The following is a 22298-nucleotide window of genomic DNA, read 5'->3' on the forward strand; positions in this document are numbered from 1 at the left end:
CACCTTTATTTTTCATTTTGATATGTTGGGATATACTTACATTTAAAGGTTCAGTTCACCAAAATTACAAAAAAAAAGAGGATTTTCCCCCTAAATCTTAGCTATGCAGGTCATTTTGGTTTGATTTAAAGTGGTTTGTAGTGGTTCCACTCTGGACAGTTTTCACTGGCACTATTTCGTCAATAGAAAACAGTCCTGGTGAAAAATGCCGACAGTGAAATAGACCCTCAGAACATGTATAAGTTCATTTTCAAGAGAGACCTATTCTGAAGAGGACTCGAGCACCGTCAGAATAAATCCAAATAGACCAGAGGATAATCAGACCTGATCGAAAATGTGGTCACCAACCCACACTGTGAATTGACAAGAAGCAGTGAGTGAACAAATGTTTAAGTAATGGACTAATGGACTAAGTCTTATTTTCACCTCTTGCACCAGGGGCAAATTTAGTCATTGTGGGGCCTACAGTAAACACTGGCATAGGGCACACCACAACCCTTGTTCTCCCCCTTTTTTCAGCACTTGAATAAATAATAAGTCATAAAAATAACCTTTTATTTATGGTGGAGTGCGCAGGATGAATTATGGAGTCTCAGAGACTGTGGAAAGAAGGTGTTTGGGTCATTTGTCAACTTCATTTGTCAACTGTCTGTACACCACGCAGAACCATTTGTTTACACGAGTTGGCTGAATCATTTCGCAGATATTAACTAAGATCATGGATTAATCCAAGTGAGGGCGGAGGCCCTGAGACACTCACGAATTAGGCATTCTGACACCATTTTAGTGTATGGACTTTTAGAAGGACATAATTAATCCACCAATAATAAAACATTCTAATTTGTGAGTCAAATCAAATAATTGTAATTTAATAGCGTCTTTTTAAAAAATTTTTTAACATAGGCGACTCATTTACAAAAATATTTTCTTATGATGTACCGCATGATCACTGCTCAGTATGCTCGCATCCATTCAGATCCTCTTGGGTATTACCAGTGTAAATGAAGCACCAAAGTACCAAAAAAAAAACAAAAACCTGCAGTTCCTCAAATGACCACTCGAGGCTTGTTCCAAAAGCAGGTCAATCCCAGAGACGAGCTTATTGAACTGCCTAAATTTACAGCAGAATCAGGGGAAGATGTATTTTTGCAATTTGGGCGAACTAACCTTTCAAGACTAAGTGTTCTTCTGAAAGGCACAATGGAAACATTTGTTAAAGGTATAACAGTCTGTCCAGACACATTTTAAACAGGCAGAAACTCTCTATTCTTGTTACTTATCTGATTGCACAGATTCATGACTCCTGAAAAGTGTGTTTATACACAAAGTCCCTGAAAAGAGTGAGCCAAGAGGTAAACTAGCACAGCACACACAGAAGAAGGAAAAAGTGATTTACTTTGTACAAAAGTGTATTTCTAGTGCAAAGGAAGTAATTCAACATTCTTTCCTAATTGTGTGCTCTGCTACCTTTCTCTTTGTACTGTTCCTTTTGATTTTAATATTTTTGGGCAGTTCTCATTCCAGAAAGCACAGTATGTTCCTCTCCTGGCGGAAAGGGTTATTTAATAAGCACCAAACTTGTAATGTCCTCTGTAGTTCTCCCTTCTTGGCAAAAAGCAGTATCCATGGCAAAAAGACGCAATAATCCAACCCAGAGATTCTGCCACTCCTCTCATTATTCCCTCACTGGATGCTAGGTGCCACCAGGTATCCGTTGAAGGTGATGTAAACATCCACGTCATCACTGTAAACCGCGTTCTCCCTCTCCCTCTTGTAGAGTCGGACCCAGACCTCATCATTCTGAGCCAGATCCAGCATGACGCTCTGGCTCTGCATGATGGACCTCTCGCTGGGCTGTGCGTACAGGATCACCTGCTCCTTGTCGTTGTGCATCAGGTGGAGGTAGGTCTCCTTGAAGTTCCAGGTGTGGATGTTGATGTTGAAGAAATAGATCCCCGGGACGTAGCAGTAGAACTTGCCCTTGAACATGTTGAAGTGCTCGTGGAGGTTGACGAACACCGTGTCAAACAGCAGTGCCTGGTAGTAGTCCACGCTGTGCAGGGACTTGCGCCGTCCCACTGAGAAGGAGGAGTGAGGGATCTTGCAGGCGTCTCCGGGGGCACCCACCTGGCCTTTGCTGCCTTTAGGGCCTGTGGGTCCTCGGAAGCCGGGAGGTCCCTCTATACCAGGTTTGCCAGGTGTACCCTTGTCACCTTTGTCTCCTTTATCACCTGAGTGGACAAGAACAAACACAGGTGAGTGGTGCAGACAGAAACAGGAGAAGAATCAAGTCTAAAAGTAATTTACTGAAGTACAATTTTGAGGTATCTTCCACTTCATATTACTTCTAATGTATTGTATTTCAGAAGAAAATATTTTACTTCACTTTCTGTACAGTTATAGTTACCAGACGTGTGTATTCAAGTCACATGATTTGGTCTCAAGTCAAACTCAAGTCACAAATTTGCTGACTTTTGACTCAATTTAACAAAATAAAAAATAAAACATTTCAACTCGACTTGAACACCAATGACTCATGACTTTATTTGGACTTGGGCTTTTTGACTTGAAAATACTTCATACCTTCGCCCAAGTCAAAAGTTTAAAAAGTGTGCCATGAAGCGGTTCATTTCCCTTCATTTCCTGAATCGACTAAAATTAAAAGGCTTTTCATTCTCAGTAAGTAGATACTTGATTCCCCAGGTTCCACCAGATCCACACTGTTAAAACCAATCTGAAAGCACCCAATCAAGTTAAAGGAGAGAACCATGAAGAAGTACTGTTCAGTTACTGAGCTACAGTTGGAAAACATTATATCAAAGAACTATGCAGTGGTCAACAAAAAATAAATTGCAGTATGCAAAATGTGTGGGTTGAAAATTATAGACAGAGACGCAAGAACTTCCAACTTTGTTCAACATCTGAAGTTGCACAAAGAACAGTGAGTTGAGGCTCTCTTGTTAAAACTAGGTTTGATGAGGAGTGCATTATGACTTCTGATTGCATGACTTGCAATGTCATGAACTCAAAGTTTAGGACTTGTGACTTGATGCAGGACTTGAGTATTAAGACTTGAGACTTCCTGATAAAAAAGCAGTGTCTCTGCTTGTCATGTTTCAGATGTCTCTGGGTCTTAGACACATTTTCTTTTAATGCTCATGATTGCTCAGCAGAGAATTGTTTTGTGCAATCCATCCCCAAAAGGTTGCTATTTTACAAGTTAAACCTCCTTAGTTAGTAAGTTCAAAGCCAGAACTGGTCTTGATGCTGCTACTTAAGTAAATGATCTGAGCACGTCTTTCATCACTGTTTAACTTGGATGTATATAGAAAATTCAAATAGTTTAGCATTTCATATTTTTTTTCCATTGAAATAACACTGCCATCTCCTCTTTTGCTATTTGAGATGGAAATTAGTCCTTTAACAGTGAAGTCTGATCCAAACTACACGATTTTATCCACGGTTGACAAATTTTTGAGAATATCAAAACTATTCCTGATTTACAGATGCAAACTTGCCATTTGCTCTTACTGAGTAAAAAACAGGTCCAAGACTTGATTGAAGCTCTCGCTGCAAAACAGACCGCTTATTTTGACATGCACACAATACCATAAAGCTTTTTCTGTCTTTGACGACGGCTACAAATCCAGAAATGGACACAAATTGCAGCAAGGCTTTCACATCTGACATCCTGAATCCTACTCATAAATCTGAAGCAATTTTGTGAATTCAATGCTGATCTTTATTTTGGGCTCCTCGTGGACTGTGAGACAAAACGTTCTGACATGAAATGTGTAAAAAATGTGAACCGTGAGTTCAGGTGCCTGGAGCTTTTAATGCTGAGTCAGTGCTGAGGTTTTAATGTCACCTCATCTTGCCAAAAGGCGTCAAAAAAGCAAAGCAAGGGTTAAAGGTGAGTTTTGAAACTCAGAACTCTCAGCAACAAGCTGGGGAAAACTAAAATATATGTTTATGCTTTCTCCTTATATGAGGCAGCCAAAGTTTGGTTTAAGTGAACAGCTGGTCCCACTACTTTAGTACTCCATGATCAACAGAAAACTGTGTATTCTTAATTCGATTATTCTGAATTTTTCAGATGAACTGAATGAAAATTTTCTTACTTTCTAAACTACATAAACCACTGAAATCCCACCTGGATTATCTAAAAATAAATGCACCGTCTTAACTTTTCTTAGCCCATGTTTAGTTTTGGTGATATCACAGAATCACAACCAAGTTTCCATCCAAATGTACGACAAATTTAACCAAATTCCAAGTTAATCTGGCAAGAGTTAATGCAAATGAATGCCTGTTTCCATCCACTACTGTTATTTGATTATTAGGAGTTTGTTCACTGAGATAAGTAGTGAGTGAATGGCACCAGTTCTCCAGTTGGAAAACCATTATACCATTGCAGAAGAAGATGCAACAAGATGACACTATTCAAGAGCACCAGTCGAACCTCAAACGGTGAAAAACAATGAAGAAAACAGGATGGAAATATGACATTTTTGTTTGTTTCATGTATTAATGTGAGGAAGGTTACATCAGACCTGTATGGAGTGATCAAGATGGAAATATTATAGAGCCATGGTAGTGATGAGGAGGAGGATCAGTCATGTTAAATGTTTGCTACGTCATTAAAAAGGTGTTTCCATTTCCAATTAAGCACATTAACTCTTTGTTGAAAAAGACAAAAACCACCACCAGGTTTTTCTGAATGCAATTCTTCCAAATGTACATAAAATGTGTTGACAGAAACACAGCTAGTGCGTATAAACTTACTGTACATACATGCAAATATACAGCTAAGGGACAAATTAAGGGAAAAGAGTGTCTTAGTTAACCACCAACACAGCCTCGAGGCTCCTTGGCAGATTCTCCAAGTTTGCAAAACTGTACTGGATTGATGGAACAACATTCTCGCTCCTTGTTATTCAGATGATGTTGGTGAGGAGTAAAGCCTGACGCGCTGATCCAAAATCTCCCATATTGACGGTGTTCAAACAGTGACCATGAGGGCCATAGAATATCATTTTCATGATACAGTAAGAAAGAGGCAACACACACAACAGTTTCTTGCTGTATTTTGTAATGTAGGGAATCAAATCCCCCCCAAAATCCAATTCCAACCTAATTTTCAAAGCATTAATAATCAAAAGTAAACCCTCATTTGTTGTTACTTCACATTTGCTGTATGTTCAAACTGTTAGTTGAACGTGTTTGCCCTCAGTATATCTGTTTTTGTTTGCATCCTGCTCCCTTGTTGTACCCAGTTTTGCTGCAACAACAACCAAACACTGTTTGTCTGGATTTTAAAATTATATGTGACTTGACAGCAGACTCCAGAAATGATGAATGGCTTATGTACATCCTCCCGTCACCACTCCTGACTGAAATGTCGCTGCTTAAGTGAACATTTCGAGCGTTGCTATTGTTCCAAGTACACAAAAACCTCTTGCTATGAAATCAAGTGACACCTGTTTATAGGACTTCATCACCATATCACTCTGAAGCAGCTGTAATAAAAAGGCCTGTGAGCTAAGCACACACACTCGCTGAATGATAAACAGAAGAAAACATGCTGAGAAACAAAACATCCTATAATAGCTGAAGGAAAAGTTTGTGACAGTTTCGGTGTTTTTCATATTCTGTTGCACCTTGACTAGCTGGGCTAAATAAACCATTTCAAACAACTTGGGTAAAATAAACTCTCCAAGGCTGTCAAGGACCAAATGTGATCATTAAACACCTCTGGTTTGAGCAAAACACACAGGAAGAAGCCACAGTGCTTCCCTCGCTGGCTGTGAGCAACACTTCCTGGAGACCTGAGGTAAACCCCAGTGATCCTCTGGACAGATGCTCAATGATCAGCCCAGCTGTGACCAGTTCCAGTTCACACAAAGAGCCCTGAAGAGTTACAGCAGTTTCCACAAACAGCAGCTTAGCTGCACCTCCACACTCGATGACCGTATAAGGAACTCATCCTTTCTCCTAAAATCAAGTAACAGCCTCATGCCAACCTGACTTTTCTCTCTTTCTAAAGGTACACTGTGCATGATTTTCCTAAAACACAATGTATCAGAGGCGTGTGGTGGTGTCTGTTCTCTCCCTGTATTTTCTTATTTTCTCATATTTTGCTGTGACGTTTTCAGGCTTCAACCTGTCTGGCAGTGTTGTGTAAACCTCAGCCAATACAGTGCACAGTGTTGTGAGGTCAGAGCTCTATGAAAACATAGTGACCAACAGTTACATCAGTGTCTCCATCTGTCTCCTCTGCTCTCTGTCTGTGAGAGCTGCTGAGTGAGATACACACACACACACACACACAGGCAGAGCACACTGAGAGGACACAGCAACAGGATGAGGGTTCGCTTAAGTTGTATTTAAACAAAACCCACCGCTGTGCAGAGGTGTGGGTATGTTTTTGTGCTTAGGACGTAACCACTGCAAAACAATCACAAGATAACATTTTATTTTCCCGATCCGCTGCTTTTTTCTTGCTAATGCTGATCCCTCACTTCATTCATTCTCTATCTCTCTTGTTCTGTTCCAAAAATGTGACTAAGAAAACCTGCATATGGATGCATGCTACATATATGCAGATTTACATAGTATCTATAAAGTTCAGATATGAGACGGGGTAGGAAGACAGAAAGTCTGGAGTGGTGTATGACTTCACCACTCCTGAGCTTAGAAGCAAAAATTTACAAAACTTTAAAACTTTAAAAACACAGAAACAGTAGTTTAAATTCTATTAAGGCTCCAAGTTATGCATAATTAGGTGTGGTTAGCTGCTAGGTAGCTGCTTCATTCGGCCACATCAGCTTCACCTCTCTGCCCAATTTTTGGATTAGCCGGGAGTTAGACAGAGTCAGGCACTGCCAAGGTGGCAAAGACCAGAGCTCTTGAGAAACTGGGTGATGTTACAACTACAGTGTTCATGTTTTATATGTCCAAGTTTGTGGTTTTAGTGCCGCTACTCATGAGGAAGCAGGAGGCTTATATAAAAGTATTTGCTACAGAAATTCACTGCATTCTTGCAACAAGTTAAGAATTTCTACAATTTTGATTTGAAACTCTAGGAGAACAGCAGGGAGGGAGGTAAAGAGAAAGGAAAAAAGTTGTAAAGCATGGGATGCATATTTCATAATTTATATTTATAATTTATGTCATATATCATATATCATTTATATTGTTTACAGTGGATTATAAGTGTGATTTAATGCAGATTCACTCATAGAGTGCAGAGACAATTGCTGCAATCAGGAGCTGGCCATGGAGCTCCACACAGTGGTGCGCTCTGTGTGTACAACCCAACTGGTTAACATGGGTGCCAAATGGAAGCAGGCAGCACTCTGGGGCTCTTTTACATCCTGTGTGTCCTGGTTTTAGAAGAACACTGACATCTTATTTTGATCACTGACAGTCAGTGAAAGAATTTATTGTCCAGCGCAATCCATTACTAAAACCAGACACAAAATCCCCAAAAAGCATTGTACCAAATCACAATTTTAGAGAATCTTAATGTTAAACGGATTGAAAGACATACTGAACTGACAGCTTAAGAATTCATGTGAGATCCTTTACCCTTTAGCCCTTACTGATTAACATATGTTGTCATTTAAGGCTCACGAGGTAAAATCTAAATCAAAATTTCAGATTATGCATTTTCATATTTTGACTGTACTCAAGCCAAGTGGAGCCTTCTGAATGAAACCTTCTGATGTGTATAAAATATATTTTAATCCTGTGTGTGTAGATGTGACGTCCAAACCGTGTGGGTGAAGAATCGCCTTCGTCCGTGACTGAGGGTTCTGGCTTCTTTTGAAAAATTTGGCTGGCTGCTCTCTAAAATTGAGATTGGCTGCCTAACTGATTGTGGGTCACGGTATTTAAATCCAATCACAACAGCTTTGTGAAAGCAGATCCAGTCGTACACAAATACACACAACGTGCAATCATACAAGACACACACACACACACACACACACACACACACTCAAAACAGTCCTTATTGTTTTCCAGTGAGAAGTGAAGAAAAAGGAAGTGTGTATTTGTATGTATTGTATTTGTGTGTATTGCAAGAGCTAGATTCGGCCAAAGCATACATGTGCCTTTGTGCACTAGTGTGTAACGATGCATATGTTCCTGTGTATCTGTGTACGTATGCGTGTTTTCTGCCACATAAGCAGGTCTGGTGCCAGGTGAAAGCGCCTGATGAGACCTCCCCCATTGCACAGCTGTGGATCAGTCACACAGTTTCATTGGCTTGTTTGCGCGAAAGACCAACAATCTGAGCATTGCAGCTCTTCATTCTCAGGGATTGACAGCTCTCAAAACCTGACCTGTTATATCTTTTTTATTCTGTTAAATGAAACTGTTTTTCACTCAGTCCATTCAACTTATACGACCTTGAACAAAAAAATGTGACTACAAGAAAACCGAGCCATACGCTGCTCAGTGAAGGTGTGAATAGAGTTTTGGTATGCAGTCTCTACTTCAGCCGTATCATAGCTGCATACCGTACATTTCTATGAAAAAAAAAAAACAAGCTTTCTGGAACAACGACATAATGGAACTGAGAGCAGTTCAAAAGGAACATAAGGGGAAATTAAGGCAAGCACCAGAATAACATAGCCTACGTGTCAGAGAAGCTTTGTCAACTAAGAACTCGATAAAGCTGTGGATGGCCTCCCTGAACTGTGATAAAGGGGGGATGCACGTACTGAATGAACTCGAAAAAGCAAATGAACTTAACTTTTATAAGCAGTTTGATTGTGTTGTAAATGATGGCAGTGAGGAATGTCATGTCATGTGACATAGCAGATAAAATTGTAATTGATCCAAGTGCTGTAGCCAAGGTTTTTAAAAAGTTACACACTAAGAAGGCTGGTGGCCCAGATGGCATTTCAGCTCTTCTTAAAACCTTTGCCAGTGAGTTGACTCCAGCCTGGAGTCCTCTATTGACACATTTAGCATTCCTACAATATGGAAAAAAGCTGTCATCATCCCATTCCAAAAAAAAACCCCCTGTCCTCAGGACAATAATGATTTTAGACCAGTAGCTTTAACATCCATAGTGAAAGCACTTGAACGCATCATGGTAGGGAGTCTACAAGGTGAAGTACAACATCTCTTAGATTCCTGCCAGTTTGCATACAAGGATGATATGTATGATGTATGTGACCACTTTAGTGTGTTATCTGGGGGTATAAACAATTATTGAGGCAGAAGAACGCCATTTCAAATTAATCAAGTTCATTACCTGTGATCTGTCGTCTGCCTGAACGACTTAAAGTCATTCTTTTAAGATGAGACAGTTTCCATATTCTGTTCGCGTTCAGAGGTTGTTGATTTGTCTTCAGCACAATGTGTGCGCCGCAATGTCAGATACAGCCAGCCTAAAAACGTTCATTATACTGAAGTTAATAAGCAAAACTCTAAACGCTCTCCCTCACTTTGTGTGAGAATTTGGATGGTTCATAAGGAGATTTCTTCTGTTAACAGTGCATTTCTTCCAACATCCAACTGTTGACAGCACATTCATCATATGCTGCCATCCCTGCCAGTATTTAACCCAGAAGTATTTTGAATAAAGTAAAAATCCAGTGTTCTTGCATGCTTTGGACTTTCACTTGGAGTTTTTTCTGAGATTCCAAATGACACAGCAAACCCAACGCATTTTAATCCTGCTTAGAGCGCAGCGCACACTTTACATTTTGATTGTTTAATATTTTGAAGTATTTCCACACAAACCTGGTGCCAGAAATCATGTTGCGTTACACTGATTTAGATGGTAGAGACACAACTTACTGTACTAAATGCATTAATGCTCAGAAATGTTTGAAATCATGGATCTTTGTGCTTGTTAACTAATTAATTTAAGTGTTTGGGGTGATAATGTAGCATATGCTACGACTTTCTGTGGTCCTTTCAAATGCCAACAGAATGTATTAATCCATGAGCATTCATCTATGAGCATCCGTAGATGGTGCCTATTGTAATAAAGTTAAATAACCAGAGTAATAGATTGGGACATCATCATTATGGAGCACCTACTCCTCCCAAAACACCATAAACACATCTGTTTATTAATGACTTTTTCTTTCAAAGGACATGTTCCCTCGTTCTCTTATTATTTTGTAAGACTGTGATATAATACTGTCACTGTGAAAAACAAAAAAAATACCTCGATATGAATTTTAGGTCATATCGCTCTCCCCTTCTGTCCAGTTACTACATTATGTGGCCCAATGGAAAGTATTGCTTAAGTGGCAAAGACAGTCTACGATGCAAGTGTCCAAGACTTCAGAATTTTACTTTGTCCAGTGTATTTGTCCAGTGGAAAAATCATGGATTCTTCTCCAGTATTTGCCTAAAACTATGTTTCTGTATGTGTGTGTGTGTGAGAGAGAGACAAAAGAGAGAAATAAAGATTTTTCTTTTTATGTTTCAGCAGTTGGACTGGTTCGGGGGTTGATCTTGGGTCAGAACAGACTTGGCATGTCCAGTTATCAAAGGACCAGCAGATAAAACAGCAGAGTGGTGACACATCGTTTGGACTGCTCTGACTGAGTTGGCTGCTAAGGCTCTGATATTAGACACACATGTTCAACAAATCCCTCTCCAGCTGTGATTGTGTGGTTCTTGAATTGTAGAAAATCCTTGTATTTCTAATCTCTTTTCTCTGGTCACATTTTTCTTTCTCTTTGCCTTCAGGCTTAAAGACACAGGAACACACAAATAAGGCCACACTAATGCACAAATACACAATTATCATCTCTCATAAGCTGTCATGGATTTGACTCTGACAGGACTCACTTTGAATCAATTATGTGGCACGAGTAGAGGTCTTTAAGGTTCCACACGGCTCCTTAAGTCCTGACCCGAGGGCACAACTCAGGTCGGGTAAAAATTGTGTTCAGTCTTATCTTGTGGGATTCAGTTCTCTTGAAGCAGCTTTTGGGTTTTTTGAGTCTGTAGGTCTTAAATTAGTTTTTTGCGGCAAAACAGAAAATGAAAATTGCTGCTCTTCTCAACCCTGGCTTCTGGGGGAGGCTATGGAGAGGGACCCGAGGACCTGGGACAACAAGGTGCTGCGTGCTCCTATTGAGGCCCCTCAGAACCCCTGAAACTAGATTTTGACTGAGTAAGGTAGGGGTCACCTTAAAGGTAGAATACGCAGGATTCATCTGTTACTGTTTGTCAGTGCAACAGAAAGATAGTTGATAGTTGAGTCTTATTCCCAGGTTATCAAATAGGGACAACTTTGGGTTGGTAAAGTGTCCCAAGCACAGACAAATAACGAGAATATAAAATACAGGCAGAGTTCTCTGTCTCTAAGAGGCTCTAGTGGATGAGGGGGTTAAGTTCAGGACTTTCCCCTGGGAAAGTGGGCTTTGAGTATCATTCCAGGATTGCATTTTTTTCACTCCCATACACAAAATATATCTGTATGAATACTGACATGGTGGTATGCTTATGTGACAAATAACAAACAGATAGAAAAAGGCAACATTTTGACCTCACCAGGCCTTCTGTTGAAATGCTGCCTTTTTCCATTCTAATAAAACTTTATTGGAGCTATAATCCAGTGTACTGACTTTTTACTTTCTTTCTTTGCTTAATGGTTTATTCATATGTTGATATGCATTTTATATGACAGATTTTCAAAAGCTGTTAGAGTCGCTGTTACTTGGCAGCTTGGTTCTTTCAAAAACTGTTGAACAGAGGTTGATTTTTAAGTGGTTCCAGGTTGTTTCTTTCTATCAGTTGAGTGTCTAATTTCCTTTTTGAGGACAGTCTCGTTTTTTTTTGTCTCTTTTCTGCTTCCATCAATGCATGGCTGCACTTCAGCAGCACTCTTCCATTACAATATACATGATTACTCTTCTGATTAAATGTTAGACTTGCCAGACAAACAGCCATCTGGAAAAGCAGAGGCTGTGATCCGATTAAGTAAATGTAGCTTGAAGCAGGTGATAGTGACACAGATAGTCGAGGATGGATGGTTTTCGTTGAATGAACATGCATCCACACACGCAGACAAACCGCAACGCTCTTAAAAGCACAGAACCTAAAGTACACACAAACAAACAAAGGCTGACTTCCCATGTTACATCCTGCAAGAATCAGAAGACAAACTGGAAACAGACAACTGAGGAGCTGCCAGACAGATGGAGAGTGCCAGCCAGCTGCATGTCAGCAGTACTCTGAAGTTAATCCAGCCTCTGGTACCTTTTAGGATGGTCATGTTGATGACAGTGCGGACCTCAGGCATCTGATATTGGGCCGTGGCTGCTGCCGGCTCAGGGTGGTCGCAGCACCGTCTGCAGAGTCTGGAAGGAGGTCTGGAGGGGGAAGGGACGCAGCAAACCAAGGGGAGGAGCAAAAGCAGCCTCAGACACACCGCCAACATGGCTGTCACAACCTGGGAGTGAAATAAAACAGATAGGAACAAAGAAACGTTGAACGTAGGAAGAGTTTGTTTAACTCAATTTTCATGTCAAAATAATATAAGGACTTATATCGCTTATGGATTCACGTGTCTTTAAAATGTGATGCTAAAATGTGAAATTAAAACCTGTCACAAGGCTCTTGCCTCCTCTACTTCCCTCGCCAGGGGAATTTTGGAAAAGCCCAACAAGCAAACCATCAACCCCAAGCCAACCTATCTGGGTCAGTTTTATTGTTTGGTGGCTTATTTTTTTACATTCCTGTGGATAACTGGTCAAGTATCAAGCTATTTCCATAACTATAACAGTTGAGTTTGAGGTTTATCTTCTCAAGAGTTTCCAAGACAATCCTGAAGAATCAACACACAAAACTGTCTTTTTGGACTTTTCATTTTGCATTAATGGCAATCAAACAAGTAGAAATGCATTGTAAAAGTAATAACGTACAGATAAAGCAATTTCTGTAGCAACAACCCAGAACTGACCCTTCACTAAGCCATTTCTATGATCATGGTCAGGATCCTCCGACTTTCAGAAATTTGACTTCAGGGGGCGTCCCAGTTAAAATTTTCAACTGGTGACTCGGAAATTCTGGAACGCACCATTAGATACCACTGTATTTGTAAAACTCATGGTGTTTGTGGGGGGTTTGAGGAGGAGGATGTGAGCTGCCGCATGATCGAAATGGACCGGCAATGGCGCATCTCTCGGCTATGTTAGCTTAGCTATTATCCCTGCTCTCTTCCTGCAATCACGGTCCAGCTGGGTGACAGTCTCAGGGTCCTGTGCTTTCTTTTCTAACGTTAATGAGTGTATTGAACCATCGTCTATCATTAATTCACTGTCCAGCCAGTGTTTGCTGGAATGTGGCTTTAGCTTCAGTCTTTGAGCATTACTGTACACAGCCCTTAAGTAACTTTACATGTTTCAGACCCTTTTATATGATTCTCCTTTACAAATGTGTCAGATGGAAACGCTTTTCTCAAATGACTTAAGGATTTTAATCATCAGCATTAGCTTACATTAACTAGTTTCACTCACACATAGTAAGAGACTTTAGCCCACAAAGCCCACAGTAGGTGGCTAGAAATGAGAAGCTGCTTATGTTTGCTTCTCAGTGGAATCGAAGACCAAGTGTTTCAAAGGTTACTGCAAATTTCAATGTTAAATCTGCCACTGTTATCACTGTGAACTGCATATGTGTGTGGTGTAAATAAAGGGTGCAGCCAAAGTCATAGATATGTCCCAGTGCTCACAGCCTAATTAACTAGCTAACTACATTTACATCCTTGAGAGACATACGTCTTCTACTCCTAATCTCTGGCAGCTGTTGAAGGTTGAGGTTTCTGGGAAATGTAGGAAGCCACTAATTGAACAAGACAGTGTAAGCTGAAGCTGATATACCAAAAGAGGAAACAACTAAAATCCAGTGCAAAGTAAATCTTGCCATACATTGAACAAAGACAGACATTCTCCCTTTAACTTTCTTTTAACTTTCAAGCACATTAAGAAAATGTGGTATGAAGGTCAAAACCACATATGACAGATTAAATTTGTGACCCTAGGGTTCTCTTATGGGATCCAGAGGACTTGGATTAAGAAATATAAGCCCAGGGGTAAAGCTATTTGAAAAGACTTGAAAAAAAGAAGGGTGGAGTTATGCAGCCTTTCATATGTACTCACATGTACACCTGGACTCGATTGGGTGTGAAAACATCAGGAGCGGTTTGATTTTCTCCTCATTATCTCAGAGCCAGAAACACTTTGACACTCACGTGTCCAAGGACAACATGTGCTGCTGAACTTGTCACCCTTTGCACACTTTCTTCTTGATCCAAATCCACACACAGTCTCTCAATGCACAAGCGGATACACCACAAACGAGACGCAATTTAAAAAAACTGGACAAAACACATAAAGAAATATTTATGACTTACTTATAACTACTTTGAAAGCTTTCAGCTGCATTTGGTGATAACAAGAATTCTTTTAAAGGAAAATCTAAGGTTACAAAGACATTTATAGTAGTTCTGTCAAAGTATGTAAAAAAAAAAAAAAAAACACTAAACATATGGCACTTGTTTGATGATATTACCAAGAACGCCTTATCGCAAACTGAGTGCATATGTCTCTAGGATGCATAATCCTTGGGGGTTGCTGAAGCCTCCAACCCTGGAAGTTTTACTCTAACCACAAGACCATGATGTGGCATAAAACCCAATGATTTAATGGCTATAATCAATATTTCTATATTCACAATGGATCCCATTATTACTTGCATGCAACATTTGTCACTCGTACTGATAAACCCACCCAGAACTATCACCTGACTGTTTTTTTGGCCAGGTCTTCATAATAAAACATCTTTCAGCTCACTGTTTTGGTTTTCTGGCCCACAAGTTACTGTTTGGATTCCATCTAACCGCTCTCCTAGCTTTGTTTTTGGTTGCAGCAGGCAGCCGCTTTCAGTTAAAAAGTTCTAGAAAACCCACTGTTCAGCGTACACCACCTGCCTGCCTCTGAACAGCAGGGAGAGAAAGTATGAAGAACAAAGCAGAGCATTAGCAGTTAAAGAGCCACCTTCAAGAGCTGGAGGAGACCAAAAATTGAGCTGAAAAGAACCTTATCCTAATATTAGCTAAGGCTTATGTCATAGGTTTTCAAAATGGGAGGCTGGCCTCCCCAGATGGACTTCAAATAGTATCGGGGATATTCCAAAAAACTGAAAAGCACATCTCAAGTCTTAAAGGAGGACAATTTTTAGTGCGCAAACAAACTCCTTCTCCAAATACAGCATCAGGGGAGGCTCAGTGAATGTAAGTGAAATACATATTACATTACATTCGTCATTGCATTGCTTATCAGAAAGAGATCACATGGAAAAAAACTAAATGTTCGTGATTTGGTTAAAAGAGATTGTTCAGGATTCCAGCATTGGGGAATTTTACTGTTTTCCTAGTTTCCCAGAGTCAGAAACTAATAAAAACTTTCGGATATAATGTTTTTTATGTATTTGCTGTAATCTGAAGTCACATCAAACAGCAATATTAGGCTGTCTTGGCTCAGTTGTTGTGTCTGTGGGATCAAATAACATAATTGTGATCACGTAGACATCCAAGAATTGAGCAAAACTATCCAAGTAAACTGAGGGAAGCACTTTTTTCTAGGAGAGGCCCACAGTCTCAGACTTTGAAAACCCCTGTTACTGCACTTGCTTGATAAATGAATGCGTTAGCATAGTCATTGACTAGTTTTTAATCAATCACAACAAATGCACATGTACAGCTGTCCATATTCATGACAGTGTAGACCTGTATGTGAACAGCAAGGAACTGTAGGGACGCTAAATTGCAAAACAAACACCATTTCTTTCCAATAATGTTGCTTAAACTGTAGTCTTTTAATTCAAAGTCCACCATTAGACAGTAAACGTTAAATTATTAATGCTGCATCTAATAATTTTTAGACACACAAGCAGAAGAAGAAGTTGCCTGTTTCAACATTTAATTCAGGTGAATTTCTGGTCATGAGTGTAAATCCAATAATCTTTCTTTTTATCTCAATTTTTCCTTCTCCTGAGAAAAATATTTAAGTCTTAAGATGTTGGAATGATCAACTATGTTGACCAACTACTCTGTGACTTTGTCAGTCTGCAGTTTGGTGTTGGGGAGGTGGTGCACACTGGGTTTATCAGTGCTTATTTGCTGAAAGCAGCTGCTGGATGCTGTGGGAAACAAAGCTGATGAGAGTGGAATTTGAGGCACCATACAACCCAAACAATGAGATAAAACAATCACAAGTTAAATCCAAGCTGCTGATTGTGTTCTCCATCTTTTTTATACGATTCCCTTCTTTTGTCTTTTTTCAGTCTACCGTTTCCCACTTTCGATCACTCTTACTCCCACTTTGCTATGTTCTTGCAATCCATCCTCGTGTTTAGTCTCTTTAATCCTCACGTGTAACACAAATCCTCAGAAAAGCAAGCCGGAGAAGGGAGAACAAAAACAAAAGGCGGATGAGAGCGAAAACTAAGAAAAACATCAACAGGAGAGAGAAAGATGAGAGAGATAACAGAGAGATTCCCAGGGGTTTATACGGTGACGGATGAATGTTAACTGGATTTGAGATGATGGATAGAGCATGACTGTGAGAAAAGGAAAGGATTGGAGCTCTGCCACGATACTTTTATCCGACTACTGATAGTAAAATATAATCATAACAGTTATTATCTGAATCTGATTCACTATCACAGCCAGCCAGATGTCAGGGGATACATTTATACTCGCTTACATAACATTTGTTTGAAAAGTTAGATCAGATTCATCATTTTAATTCTCTTTTACTTGATCCACATACCCGTGATTATTTGTACTGACTGCAGCAATTTAAATCCTCTGGTTACCAGCTTTATAAAATATCTAAATGCTGCAGTTTAGTTTGTGTTATAAAGGAAAAAGGACAATATCTGGACGGTTGTTGCAGGTTGAAAGTGCTAAATTCTGGATTTGTCTTTTTTTTTAATAACTGTCAACAGTGGATTTACTGCAGTGACAAAAATAGATTTTGGTGGCTTCAAACAATCCCACATGCTACCTGTAGTTACCACAGTTTTCACCTGTGCGTGGTTTATTTTGTACCGTAAATCCTGCATCCCTTGAATGCAGCACATGGTCTTAAGGGAAACACACAGTATTGATGTGCATCAAAGCCAATAACCCTGGTGGCAGGGAGCTTTATTTCAACAATACTGATGCAGGAGCAAAGACCGCTTCAGTCTTACTTTATTACAGTGTCTCTGAGCAGCACTGCAGCTGCTGAGAGTGAAAGAAATGATATGTTTTATAGGGGCGTAATAAAATATCGATACACTTGAGTATTGCGATATTATGTTTTGTGATACTGTGGCAGTGGTTCATTATGTGTTGTGTTTAAACCCTGACCACTAGAGAGCAGTGTTGTTCTCTATCTTCACTATTCTGATTGCACAAAGAAGTATGACGGTGTGTTCTTTATAACAAGACAGTTTTCCTAAATTTAGATTTTAAAAAAAGCAGTATATCACCTTCCTTCCTTCCATATCCCCTTCATCGTGATACGTATCGCTTGATTCTTGCTGATACACAGCCCTAATGCTGTATGCATTTTATGAACGCCACAGATGTGCTACGACAGCTGGAATACTTTGACCGAGTTAGCCTTGCTGCCACTTTGTCCCATTTTGTGGTGTTCAACCACAGTAAAAAACATAAAAATCCCTGCAGCTGAAATAGTAATTCTAAAATTGATGGCTGTAAAACTGAAAGGGCAGAATCTTTAAAGTCCAGTATCCAGTCCAAAGAATACATCCATGATATGGACTTTATAAGACGGAATTTAACTTTACTCTATCAGTGAAAGTCATGTTTGTGTTTCTTTGTGTCTCCTGGACTCTCATAGGTAGGTTAACATTTTGTGTGAATCTTTAAATGAAAGTTGCAGTGTGCCACCCACTCCCACCTTTCTCTCCTTCATCCCTCCCTCCTTCCTTCTCTCTCCCACCTCCCCCTCTATCTCTCTGGTTCTGGCAGATGGCCCCTCACCCTTAATAAAGAGCCTGGATCCGCTTGAGGTTTCTGCCTCATAAAAGAAAGTTTTTCCTCACCACAGTGGCCTCAGTGCTTGCTCTTGGTACCATCTGCTGTATTTGAAAAGTGCCCCGAGAATCGAACTGCATTGAATTGAAGAGAACTGAATTATTGGAAAAAGTAGTTTTGGGCAGCAGAGCATCACATGACGTTGTCATTTGGCCACTATATCAAACTGACTCTTCCTGGAGGCTTGATGAAAACATACTTAGTATTATTTAATTCAATTTCTGCCATATTCTGCCAATACATCATCATAAATCTTAACACACTGGACCTTCAACTATTAGAAAAGGCCACTTCAGACAAATTGATATCCAGTACTGTCACATTTATGGTCGTCTTGCATCAAAGCTTTGAATATATTTATCTTCAAAAATGAAAATAAATGTGTTGGGAATACACTGAGACACTAGCAAGTGTACTCATAAAATAATTATTAGCCTACTTACATATGCTTAAATTTGCCCTGCTGTTATGAAACATCCTAAATGCTCCAACAGAGTCTGTCCTCTCGACTTGATTTGAGGTCGAACAGCCTGCATGTGTTTACAGTAATTCATGACACATTAACCTACTTGATAGTTTGTTTACTTTCCACACTGTTCATAACTCTCTCTGCATAAACAATCCTGTTTCCTGTCTCTACACTGACTAAATGTAGGTCCATGGCTCGATCTGGCTTAAAGGAATAGTTCACCCCAAAATCAAATATACATTTTTATTTTTTTTTTTTGAAGCAATGTCTTTTCCCAGGCTAGAGGAAACATATTTTGGGGGTGAACTGTCCCTTTAAGGTACTGTTGCAGGAAGAAAATAAGCTTCCAACTATACTGACTTGTGACAAGAATACACTATAACAACAAACACTGAAATAGCTTTACCATCCTCTCCCCATCCTACCCAGAAACCCAATTTAACAGACTTCACAGAGCGTGTGTAACTTTCAAGTAACCTGACATTTCCTGACTTATGTGTGACAACAACTAAGCTGATGCCAAAGGTATTCTATCATAACCTCCAGAGGTGGGAAGTAACTAAGTACAAATACTCCTTTACTGTACTTCAGTAGAATTTTAAGGTATCTGTACTTTACTTGAGTATTTATTTTACTGACAACTTTCTACTTTTACTCCCTGCATTTGGGCACAAATATCTGTACTTTCCACTCCTTACAGTTTCAAAACAGGATTGATACTTTAATGACTATGACGGTAATTATTGATTATTCTTATTTGGCATCATTCCCTTAACACTAATTTCAACCTAAATGAATGGGACAATAATACAATAATACATAATACAATACAACAGACGTAATGAGATGAAAAACTTCATACTTCATAACAGGGCAAAAAGATGCAGCAAGATGAAAAACAATGCAAAAGATGCAACAATGCAGAAAAGACGTAGCAACACACAAAAATGACGAAACAAAAAAGCTGCAATAAAATGTAAAATGATGTAAAAGAAATAATATGCAAAAGACGTAACAAGATGAAAAGTGACGCAACAAGCCACAAAAACATAACAAAATGAAAAATAACACCAAAAAGACATGACAAGACAACAAAATGATGTAACTTTAAAGTAACAAGGCAAAAGATCATGTCAAAGGAGTAACATGAAAACAAATAAAGAAAAAACAACGAAAAAGATGTAACAAGACAAAAAAGATATAAAACGAAAAATGATGTAAAAGACGTAACAATGCAAAAGTCGTAACAAGACATAAAATATAACAAATCGAAAGACATGACATCAAAAGATGTAACTAGTTGGAAAATGTCGTAACAAGAAAAAAGACGGAACACAAAAAAAGTAAAAAAGACCAAAAAGACGCATCAGGACTAAAAATTACGTAAAAGATGTAACAAGACAACAAGAAGGTAAGAAGATGAACCAAAAAATGATATCAAAAATGTAACAATACAAAAAGACGCAAAGTAACGAAAATTCCGTAAAACATGCAAGAAGATGTAACAAGATGAAAACTGTTAAAAAACAAAAAACAAACAAAAAAAAACCTTGTAAAAGGTGAACAGCAGATTAAAAAGTTTTTTTAAATTTTTAAATTGTGAGTACATTTCAGAGGCTGTACTTTCTCACTTATTCTTGAGTTTAAGAAAAGCTGAATCAGTGCTTCTTCTTATTTAACATAAGTACCTGCACTTGTACTTTAATAAAGAAAGTTTGTCATTTTGCCACCTCTGATAACCTCATGTCACCTCATAGACCCCCACCCCACCCCACCCTGATCCAGACACCATGAGGACCATCAGAGTTGTGTGTCTGAGCACAATTTGTACTATGATGAATGAACACGCGCTGCCTGATACGAACCAAACCACAACACGCAGCAACAGTCATAATGAATCCATTTAAGAAGCCACGTCTACAACGCCAGAGCATCAGTTTGGCATGCTGCTGCAGTTTGGATAGCACACACACACACACACACACACACACACACACACAAGTCAAAATCCAGTGTACAAAACACACACACACACACAAACGCCATGCACGTTCTGCACATGCACGGTGATGTTAAGGATAACTTTTCAAAAAAAAAAAAAAAACTGCTGCTGAGTTGGCGACTTGTGAATAACTTCTTCACTCCTGCACGTCTCTGCAAGCACGCAAACGCGCCGCTGGCTGTTTCTTCTTCTTCTCTCTCTCTTTTTTTGTATTTTTTTAAAGCTCCGGAGGATTATCATGCAGAGTCGTGTCGGCGTGTCGTGAGACGGATTGTCTTAAAGTCGTTGTCACATCGTGTCAGTGCGTCTGGTCGCTGCTTTTTCTTACCTGATGGAGTTTCACCACAGCGACGGAGGAAAAAAGACAGACTGCTGGTGTCAGACTGAGAGGAGGAACTACTGAGGAGCAAGCTTTCTCTCTCTCACACACACACTCCCTCCCTCCCCTCACACACACACACACACACACACACCTTTGCTCCCTCCCTCATCAAAGAACATCAGAAGTCTTTCCTCTACATTATGTCCCCCCTTCTCTTCTTCCTTCTTCCTCCTATGATCATCTCCTGTACTGCCCCCTCCTCCTCCTCCTCCTCCTCCTCCTCCATCCCTCCCTATAAACTCCACATCCATCACTTTTACATACTGCTGCGCCTCCATCCACAAGTTTTACAACACAGACCTAGACGCAACATGAAGAAACTGTCACCACCCATTCAAAAATTCAGGTCAGCTCTCCCTCTCTCTGTCCACATTTTGCTTTACTGTGTCCATGAGTCAGAATCTGGACAGAAACCGCTGCTTTTCTTTTGTTTCACCTTCCAACTCCGCATGCCAAAATAACTGTATTATATCACCTCTCATAAACTCCCAATGTGGCTCTTAAATCAAGCCGGAGACGCATATTTTATGTTGCTGTCATTTAAAAAAAAACTGTCATCTCCACTTTCATTTGATTCTCGATCTCTGTGTTGTAGTGTCAAGATAATTTAGCTGAGATATAAAAAAAAAAGAAAAAGAAAATATGCTTGTTGAGGAACAGATCAAATTAAACAAATACAAATCAGTCTTTGTTCCCCTCTCACACAGAATTTATTTTTTCTTAATCAAAGTTTACATTTCATTCTCTGTACTTAACATCTGATCTGTGGGTCTTTGTAAGTTTGAGGAACAAATCATTCTCCGTGGTGTCCTTTTCCAGATGTAGTTGAAACGAGTCCAGCAGGCACTGCCGGACCTAACATCTGGGTGTCCCGGGTGCCCAGAGGTCCAGTCTGCCAGAGGAAATAAATACAAAGCCAGCAGCACGAAGCACCATCTGCGTGTACGTTTTTATTGGTCTATAAAATGAAAACCAAACACCACTGTACACTGTATGTCACTGCTACTGTAAATGGCCATCTTTGAATGTCCACAGGCTCTCGCAGTGGTTGTTTTTTTTTATGTTTAAATCTATTTGTGGCCTGGTTCCTTCTTATCTGTCTACAGACGTGTAAAAACCAAAATCAGTGACCTTTGCTCTACTAATATTCCACAAATGCTGGTTCCAAGAGTGAGAACAGAGGTCGGCACAAAAGCTTTTAAACATACTAAGTTCCTTCATCGTGGAATAATTTACAGAAAGAACTGAAATTGACAGATTTTTTTTCTTGGTCAGTTCGATTTTTACCTAAATCATTTTAGAAATTGTATCCACATCATAACTGTTTTTGTCTCTGACCTTGTATTCCATGTTA

At 39.5% G+C, this 22298-nt stretch overlaps 1 protein-coding gene across 1 annotated transcript; it reads right to left on the reverse strand.

Moving 5' to 3' along the window:
* Window positions 1-1010: 1010 nt before the first annotated feature.
* Window positions 1011-21029, reverse strand: c1qtnf6b (C1q and TNF related 6b). Its single transcript, XM_084714816.1, has 3 exons — window positions 20891-21029; window positions 12241-12433; window positions 1011-2231 (listed from the first exon to the last, which is right to left on the reverse strand). Exons 2-3 carry the CDS (start codon window positions 12419-12421, stop codon window positions 1684-1686), a joined length of 729 nt encoding a protein of 242 aa, XP_084570942.1. The 5' UTR covers window positions 12422-12433; window positions 20891-21029; the 3' UTR covers window positions 1011-1683.
* Between the last annotated feature and the right edge of the window lie 1269 nt (window positions 21030-22298).

This window comes from Lutjanus erythropterus, chromosome 3, assembly GCF_056507025.1.
Source record: "Lutjanus erythropterus isolate fLutEry1 chromosome 3, fLutEry1.hap2, whole genome shotgun sequence".
NCBI lineage: Eukaryota > Metazoa > Chordata > Actinopteri > Lutjaniformes > Lutjanidae > Lutjanus > Lutjanus erythropterus.